This window comes from Urtica dioica, chromosome 7 (genome assembly GCF_054948205.1).
Source record: "Urtica dioica subsp. dioica isolate 48M chromosome 7, U.dioica_male_clone48M_v1_H2, whole genome shotgun sequence".
Taxonomy (NCBI): domain Eukaryota; kingdom Viridiplantae; phylum Streptophyta; class Magnoliopsida; order Rosales; family Urticaceae; genus Urtica; species Urtica dioica.
Window position 1 is genome coordinate 37058408 of NC_142762.1, and position 9095 is coordinate 37067502.

Here is a 9095-nt window from a genome sequence, read left to right on the forward strand (position 1 = left end):
TCTAAAAATTAAGAAATTATGGTGAAGATTAAAATATACAGTTTTGAAAATAATTAATGGAACGTTTGGAGACTCCTAAGAAGACCCGGCAGCCTTGTTGAGCGTGTTTTTAGAGAGAGCTATTTCCCGGATGGTGATCTTTTCAAAGCCTCGTGCGGTTCTACTGGTTCTTCTTTGTGGCGTAGCATGATTTGGGGTAAGAAGATCTTAGAGATGGGCTCGAGATGGAAAGTTGGAGATGGTGAATCGGTCTTTGCTGCTAACGATAGATGGATTCCCCATTCTCACCGATTTTCCCTGGTGGATACCCCGTTCATCCCGGAAGACATGAGGGTTGCGGAACTTAAATGCTATGATGGGAGGTGGAATGAAGCCTTGGTCCGAGCTATGTTTGGAGAGGAGGATGCCAACGCTATCCTTAGCATCCCGGCGAGTCGTGTTGGGATTGTCGATGGAATTCGTTGGCATTATTCCAAGGACGGGGAGTACTCGGTTCGAAGTGGATATTGGATGGCTATGACCGCCTCGCCGATGGCTGGCCCCTCGTTGTCGTCGGCTTCTTCTACATGGTGGTCTTACCTTTGGAAACTCTCAATTCCTTCGAAAACGAAAACTCTTTGTGTGGAGAGTGTGCAAAGGTTGAATTCCGGTCAAGTCGAAGCTCGAGCGGCGAAGAATCTCGGAGGACTCTTGCTGACCTCTTTGCTTGGAGGGACCGGAAACGGTTACACATGCAATTTGGGACTGTCGATGGACCCGTAAAGTGTGGAAAATCGCCGGCTTTGGGGATTTGATCAAAAATATCCGGGGGATGGACGCCACGAGCATCTTTATCAACGTCATGGATGCTTTGAAGGTACGTAACTTTGATTTCTTTGTTGTCTTGACTTGGGAAATATGGAATCATAGGAATCAAGTGTCTACTGGCAATAAGAAATGGTGTCCTACGGCGCTAGTGGAGTGGACCGGTGATTTTCTAGACAACTATAAAAAAGCTAATGCCGTCCCCGCCCCGGTTAAAAGCAGCAACGAACGGCCGACGTGGCCACCGGCGGCATCGGGGATCACTGCTATTAGTGTGGATGCGGCCTTGGATACTACTCCGGGGTGTTTTGGGGCTGGTTGTGTTCTTCGGGACCATCGGGGTTTCGTCATCTCCTCGGCTATCTCGTGTGACCACCACGGCTTCTCCCCTGCGCTCGCGGAAGCCTCGGCTATCCTCCGGGGGCTGCTCACGGCTAAGGATCTCCGGCTGAATCGGGTGGTGGTGCAATCCGACTGCCTTGAGGTGGTCCGGGTTCTCAAGGAGGGTCACGTCCCCATGACGGAATTGGGCACAATCATACATTAAATCAAGGTTTGTAGTTTATATTTTTTTTGTTTTTGATGTAATTCACATTCCGCGTTCGTGTAATGTAGTGGCCCATAATTTGGCTCGTTTTGCTTTTCATGTTGACTCGGATGTTCATTGGTTGGGGCTTGTCCCGCCGTGTGCTATGAGCGAAGTTTTATGCGATCAAAGAGCCGTAATGTAACCACTGAGGGTTTTTAATGTATTTTCTCCGTGGTGCCGGCCACGTTTACTTAAAAAAAAATTAATGGACATAAATTGGGTTTGGGAGCTAAAAAATCCACAAAAACAATATAAAACTTTGTCCATTTTACTAAAAAGTTAATTTAAATTAATTACTTCGTACAAAAATTCCCCCAAATAATAACATAAAAAATCCACGAAGTCTGTTCTGTTCCAACCCTTCCTCGGTCTCTCACCGCCGCGAAAGTCGTACAGAATACAGATTACAGAAACAACTGCAACTTCATTTTGCTTTGTTTACTATATATCTATACCTCTACGCCTATATATAACTGCAGGACTAGCTAGCTATAAACCCTTGATAAACCTCGCTTGAACAGAACAAACCAGAATGAATAATTCATCGCACCATTCAGACGACGAAGACGACCAAGATCGAGGCGACGTGTTCCTCGACGACTCCGACATCGTCCACGAACTCACCGTCGACGACGAAGGTCGATTCTTTTGAGTATTTATATAGATAAGCAATATATATATATAGTTTTAGGATGGTAATTAATTATATGCCGTCTTCCGTGATGCAGTCCTTCCTGATGTAGACGATGATGGAGAAGCTTCTGAGGGTAATTTCAATATTTTTTAAGTTTGATTATTTTGGAATTAGGGTATACTTTTAAAAAAAAAAAACGCTTCTGGCCTTTTAACTTCTTCTTTTGTTCAGATGAGGATTTGGATCGGAGTGACGATTCCCTTCATACCTTCACTGGCCACACAGGTAATGATTGTTTCTGTGGTGTCTTTTATCATGTTAATTGGTTGCACAACGATTTTCGAATCGATAAAAGTATTTATTCTATGAGCATTAAATATTGGAAATCACTGTCATGTATGAAATCAAAGCAAGATTTTTTCTTGTGCTCGATTCAGCTTCAACGATTTGGTGCGTTAAACGAAACAATGAAAACGCACCACCAAATGTATTCCGGCTCTTTCTATTTAATCAATCGAAAATTATCAATAATATTCTGTCTCTCTTTACAGACGAGGTTTACGCTGTTGCTTGCAGCCCAACCGACCCTTCATTAGTGGCCACTGGCGGTGGAGACGACAAAGCTTTTCTTTGGAAGATTGGCAGAGGAGATTGGGCTCTTCAGATTCAAGGTACATTACCATAGGGATTACATAGGTCTTCAACGTCTGTTATTTATTTTTTATTTTTTTTAGATCTGAATATTCTTTTGCAAATGCAGATTTCACAGATTCAGTATCTAGTTTGGCCTATAGTTTCGATGGTCAGATGCTGGGATGTGGAGGCCTGGACGGGACAGTCCAAATCTGGGACGTTTCGTCTGAAAAGCTGAAATGCACACTCGATGGTCCCGGAGGAGGAATCGAAGTGAGATGGGCTCATTATAATATAGATTTTCATCGATATTTTTGTGTATTTCATTGAAATTGACTCTTTTGAGGGAAACTTTTTCAGTGGATCCGGTGGCATCCGAGAGGACATGCTGTGCTGGCGGGTTCAGAAGACTCTAGTGTGTGGTTGTGGAACGCCGACAAAGGTACTATGTACCATATATTCTCCGGACACGGTGACAGCGTGACGTGTGGTGACTTTACTCCAGACGGTATGCCGTAGCTCCTGATTATTATATTTATTTAAAAAAATCTCGCAAATTTATATATTATTTATCTGAGTGCCGTTTTTGTTTTGTTTTGTTTTGCTTTTTTTTTTCTCAAGGGAAATTAATATGTACTGGCTCTAAGGATGCCACTTTAAGGGTATGGAATCCCAAAACCGGTGAAAACATCCATGTTGTCAAAGGTATGTAGTCAAAGTTTATGCTAAACATTGTCTTAGTTGGTTTATGTTTTCTATATTAAGTAGCCGAATATGTATGTATATATACGTATATCATCACTTACTTGATTTGTGCTTTTTTTTTCATTTCTTATTTTTCTTCTTGTTTCTTTGTTCTCTAATATGATCTGGCTTTCACGAATAAGGATATGGATATTCTTTAAAAGCTTGGCAAGTTATCTTCAATAAAATCTTTCCTATACCTTTGTTTGTCTGCTTTTCCATATATTTTTTTTCTTCGAAAAACACGTTAGTTAGTTTCTAGTTAGAAATTATACTCAGCAGGGGCTCGGTAACTAAACATGGGCTCTAAGTACAAGCAAATTACTTTCGGTGCTGCTATAATATTCCTTTCACTTGGCTAATAAACTGTGTTGATTTTTCTGTATATGTTTCTTATTTTTCTCAAGGTCACCCATTTCATACAAAGGAATTGACATGTTTAGCAATAACCTCGGATTCATCTCTTGCTCTCACTGGTTCAATGGATAGTTCTGTCCACATTGTTAACATATCAACTGGAAAGGTACTACTGTATTCGGTCTATCATTAATTTTTATCATAAATGTTTAAAAATGCACAACTCCTATATGCTGAGAAATGTAGTATGCAAATTATGTGAACCTTGTTTGAAATTATTATTTGGTTGTATGGAGCCCCAAATCTGTGAAGGATTTGACAGCAAAGAAGGAAAAATAATGCTGATATCCATTCACAGTGGAATAAAACAGAACCAAGAAAGAACATAACTTCTCTATCTATGGCAGGTTGTTAGTTCGCTGATTTCTCATGAAGATTCAGTTGAGTGCATTGGACTCTCAACAAGGTAACTTCCGAATCAACCAAGCTAAGAAACTAGATTTAGTACAAGTAAAACTATGAGAACTACGCGAAGATGATAAGTTGAGTTTCTCGCGTTGGCATATTATCGACATGCATAAAATATATGATGTGATACCATGTAATAGATTGAGATGCTTTTAAAGACGGGGAATGGCTGTGGAAGGTTGAGGCTATCCTGTTTAATTTTGGGTTATATCGATGAAACAAACGACTCTTAAGAATTCGGTCTCAAATTTTTGCTTTTAGTTTGGGAATGGTATCTTTATTGAACTGCATAAATCTTTGTTAACAGTCTTCTAATAATAGTTTTTCTATCTAAAATAATGTTCAGTAACCCTTGGGCGGCCACGGGAAGCATGGACAATAAGCTTATCATATGGGATTTGCAACATTCAGCGCCTCGCTGCATCGGCGAGCACGAGGTTTGTAAACTTCCGAAATCTAAGGCTCCATTTGGAACCCGAAAAGTGTGAGGAAAAAGAAGAAAAAATAAGTGGGAAAATCAAAATTTGTATCGTGTTTGGAAGTTATGGGAAATGAGAGGAAAATGAGAAAATATACACTAAAGCTGGCCCCACATTTAAAAATTCGCAAGAATTTCGTTTTTCATCCAATTTTATAGAAAATTGAATTCCCTTGTTAACTATACATTTTCCCTTATATTTTTCCATCTATTTTCCTTTTGACTGGATGAATACGTGATTTTGACGACATCATATTATCCAGGACACTGTGAGTTGCTTGACATGGCTTGGCAATACAAGATTCGTGGCGACAGGTTCAATCGATAGAAAAGTGAGGATTTGGGACTCTCTCTCCGGCGACTGTGTAAGAACCTTCACAGGCCACTCTGATGGTATTCAATCTATCTCTCTCTCTGCCAACGGAGATTACCTTGTGTCAGCGTCTCTCGACGGAACTGCTCGGGTTTTTGAGGTTGCCGACTTTAAATAAAGCTACTTCCTACAATTTTTAATTTATTTTCAATCATCGCGTATCTCATGTAATATTATTCTCTCTTTTTTTCCCCCTCTGAAGATTTGTTTGGGAAGTGTCTGTATGCTGCAGTATAATGATTAGGCTTTAAATTTGAATTTTGGATCACAAGCTATTGGTTTACTCAGTTTTTATTTATTATTTTTTTTTTATGTAGCAAAAATCAAGCTGTAAATAACGACATATAGTGCCATAAAAGCATAAAAATAAAAAAAAATAACGACATATAGTCATAATAGCCCATGCTTAAAGTCTGCTGCGTTTTGAGTAATGAAAAAGTCTGCACCAGAAAGGGAAAATTTCAATAAATTTCTTTGGTCTAAAATCCAAAACAGCGTTCCTTCGGTCATAAAAATGACTAGAGAACAGAGAGTTGAGAGTTTTATACGTTGTAGTATCAAAGCTAACTTTTTACAAGCATTTTTGTGTTTTTTTTTTTTTTTTCATCTATTAAATGGGTTCCCAACAATACAATACAAGAAACAAAATCAATCAATGACTGCACTGAGACAAAGCATTACAGGCATGACAAAGAGGATCAAAACTGAATCTCGTTTCTCTCCAACTATCTATACGAGTACGAGCTAAAGCCTGACAGTTCTTCTGTAAAGCACATCGCTCGTCCCATCTTCAGCTTCATCGTCACCATCGTCGTCGTGCTTGGACACAGCTTCGCTGCTGTGCATCTCCAACTTCCCGCCCATCGAGAACGCGGGCCCCGGCTCCTCCGACTCGACCCGGCCGGCCTCGAGCCTCTCCTCGAACCGCTGATCGCTGCAGTTCAGAAACCCGTCGAGCGAGAATCGCACCCCCTTGAGCCGGAGCTGGACGAACCTGGGCTTGATCCTGGCCTCGAGGCTGTACGTGAAATACTCGGGAAACTCGACGAGCTCCTTGATCGGCCGCCCCATCTCGCTCTTGAAGTAGTAGAACGCGTTCTTCATCCGGTCGCACCTCAGCGCGATCAGCTGGGGACACCTCACCACCATCTCCGCCACGTCATCGACCGCGATCCCGCGCCCGAGCAAGAAATCTATCGGCCTCTGGACCACGAGCTGACTCAGCACCGTGATCTGCGGCATCTTCTCGAGCACCCTCGCGAACCTGTCCGGGTCCATCTTCAGCTTCAGGTTGAAAAAGTACTGCCGGGCCGCGAGCTTCGGCTTCAGAGTCATCCCGAGGATCTGCGGGTACTGAGCCACGAGCCGCGGGAGAGCTTCTCTGCTGACCCCGAACGCGGTCAAACACTCGACGTTGGGTTTGACCGTCTGTTCGAGGTCGTACCCGACGACGTACGGCCGTTTCTCGAACATCCTCGCGACGATCTTCTTGGGGAGGCCGAGCGAGACGAGATAATCGACGAGGGGCTTGATGACGGTCCCGACCCTCATCCCGAGGAGGAACGGGTACTGGGTCACCATGGGGCCGATATCCCGCTTCTGGACGCCGATGCTGACTAAGTACGCGACCGAGGTGCTCATGGTTCCCTCGAGCTTGAACCCGAGAAGCTCGGGGTACTTGGTGAGGACGAAGGCGATGTCGATCTTCTCGACGTCGAGGCCGCAGAGGTGTCTTACGACGGGGATGAGCTCGACGACCACGCTGGCGTGGAGGACCTGAGGGTATGATTTGACGAAGTTGCCGAGGTTTTGCCTCTGGATTCCGACTTTCTCGAGGAATCCGAGGACGGGGATGATGTTCTTCCGGACGCTGCAGGCGAGCATGAGCGGGTACGAGTTCATGTCGTCGATGGTGAGGCCGAGCCTCTGGAGGAACTCCACTCTCTCCCTCATCACCTCCACGGTGGAGGGGATTTCGAGGTCCTCGAGCTCGTCGGTGACTATGCCGAGGCTCTTCAGGTAGTCGCAGATTATGACTCGAGAGACCAGCTTCTCCTTGCGGCCCTGGACCACGCCCCACGTCACGGACGGCATTTCGAACTCCGGGTATTTGGCCAGGGACGCTAAGCCTCGGGATTGGGAGGCTTTTTCTAGGGTCGGAGGGAATAGATGGTTGTGGAGTAGTGTTATCACTTGTTTTGGGGTTTTGGTGATACTTAGTCTTCTCGCTCTGAGAAGTGTGGTGGCCATGATTGAGGCCGTGCGATGAAGAGCGTAGAGAGAGAGACAGAGACAGAGTTGAGTTACCTGAATCGGTGGTCTTGGGGGTTGTTAGGGACGAGCCGAAGCGGAGTAGAGAGAGCTTCGAAGCGCTGCAATGGAGAAACGGGGACTGAGACAGAGAGAGAGTGTGTATCTGATACGGCCAAAACAGAAAGATGGGCTCATTTTGTGGACTTGGGCTTGGTACCTTGATGTGCAAATTATACCAGTTATTCCTAAACTATGACCACACGACCAAAATTCAATAACTTAAATTTTATCCAAAAAATATGACTTCTAACGGAGATCATTTTTCGTTTGGTTCGTGAAGTTATTATATATAAATATATATATATATATATATATATATATATATATATATATATAGATAGATAGAGAAGTCTGAAAAAAAATTAGGTTTGAAGAATTTTGAAATTCGTTTAAAGATTTATTGATATTTTGTCTTTTTATTGACATGAATGTCAATAGATCTTCAAACGATTATGAAAAATTCTTTGAAGATTTATCAACATCGTTGTCCATAAATTTTCAAAGAATTTTTCAAAATCATTTGAAAAATTTGTCAATAAATCTTCAAACGAATTTACAAACATGTTCTCCCCAGGCTCCACGTTTCTCGCCCAAGAGCACCAAATCACCAATTTTGAAGCCGAAAACTCGGCTGGGCCCCTCCAATAACTCAAAATCCATCAATTCAGCTCCAAAATCTCTATAAATACCCCCTAACTCACCACATTTCTCTCTAATTTTCTCTCAACCAAGGCAAACTCATGCCAAATTTCTCTCTCACTTCTCTCTCTTTATTCTTCTCCCACAAGAACATTTGAGACCAAAAAACAAAGAGAAATAATTCACTTCCACTCTCTCTAAAATGGGAGAAGAAATATATGCTCTCTCTCAAACATTTTCTTTCACAAACCAAGGCTAAAATCAAACCAAATTACATTCCCTCTCTAAAAGTGTCCAAAAACTTGAGAAATCTAATTCTCATGTTCTTCACTTAAAGAGGAATATTCCACCATCACTATCCTCAAATCTCTCCTTAGAACCGTAAACCGAGGGACGTTTCGAGTTTAGGCCCCAAAGTGCTCTCTCTTTCTCGACTTCAAAAGGAGTTGATTCTTCCTCCTTTGTCATGATTTGAAGATCTTTCTGAACCCTCGGTCATTCGGGTTCTTATCCCAATTTTCCTTAAGCTTCCCGAATCCTAAAAAACTGACTTAGGGCCCTTTCAAGACAACGAACTCACTTTCGGCGTGAAGTAGAGCGAGAAGCCATCGTCATACTGAAATCTATCCTTAGAACCGTATATTGAGGGGCGTTTCCGATATAGGCTCCAAAGTGCTCTCTCTTTCTCGGCTTTAAAGGAGTTGATTCCTACCTCTTTGCCACTATTCGAAGACTATTCGCGACTCTCGGATATCTGGTTCTTATTGCTTTGATTTTTCCTGAGTCTCTCGAGATCTAAAAAAGTGACTTTGGACCCTCCGAAATAAGACATGTGACCAAGTCGATCCATGTCACGTGTCCTTTAGTGTTAATTTAAAATACGCATTAACAACTAACATATGGTATTATAAAGTCCTGACCTATTTATATTAGTTTCAATATGCATAGTATTGAGGGCTTACGTTTGACGCGTGAACATAAACTTCCTTATAATTGGTAATTTGGTATGATATGTTAGAGAATATATAAACTATTGTTTGAACTTTGAAACTTGCTTAGAAGC

General features: G+C 42.4%; 2 protein-coding genes across 2 annotated transcripts; one reads left to right on the forward strand and one right to left on the reverse strand.

Moving 5' to 3' along the window:
• Window positions 1–1702: 1702 nt before the first annotated feature.
• On the forward strand, window positions 1703–5376 carry LOC149391232 (transducin family protein / WD-40 repeat family protein). The gene is made up of 11 exons (XM_089621119.1): window positions 1703–2031; window positions 2122–2160; window positions 2259–2312; window positions 2579–2698; window positions 2788–2933; window positions 3021–3168; window positions 3282–3365; window positions 3812–3927; window positions 4169–4227; window positions 4576–4666; window positions 4971–5376. Exons 1-11 carry the CDS (start codon window positions 1926–1928, stop codon window positions 5196–5198), a joined length of 1191 nt encoding a protein of 396 aa, XP_089477245.1. The 5' UTR covers window positions 1703–1925; the 3' UTR covers window positions 5199–5376.
• A 152-nt stretch (window positions 5377–5528) lies between these two features.
• Window positions 5529–7488, reverse strand: LOC149391233 (Mitochondrial transcription termination factor family protein). Its single transcript, XM_089621308.1, has one exon. The coding sequence runs from the start codon at window positions 7328–7330 to the stop codon at window positions 5825–5827; it is 1506 nt and encodes a 501-aa protein (XP_089477434.1). The 5' UTR covers window positions 7331–7488; the 3' UTR covers window positions 5529–5824.
• Window positions 7489–9095: the final 1607 nt, after the last annotated feature.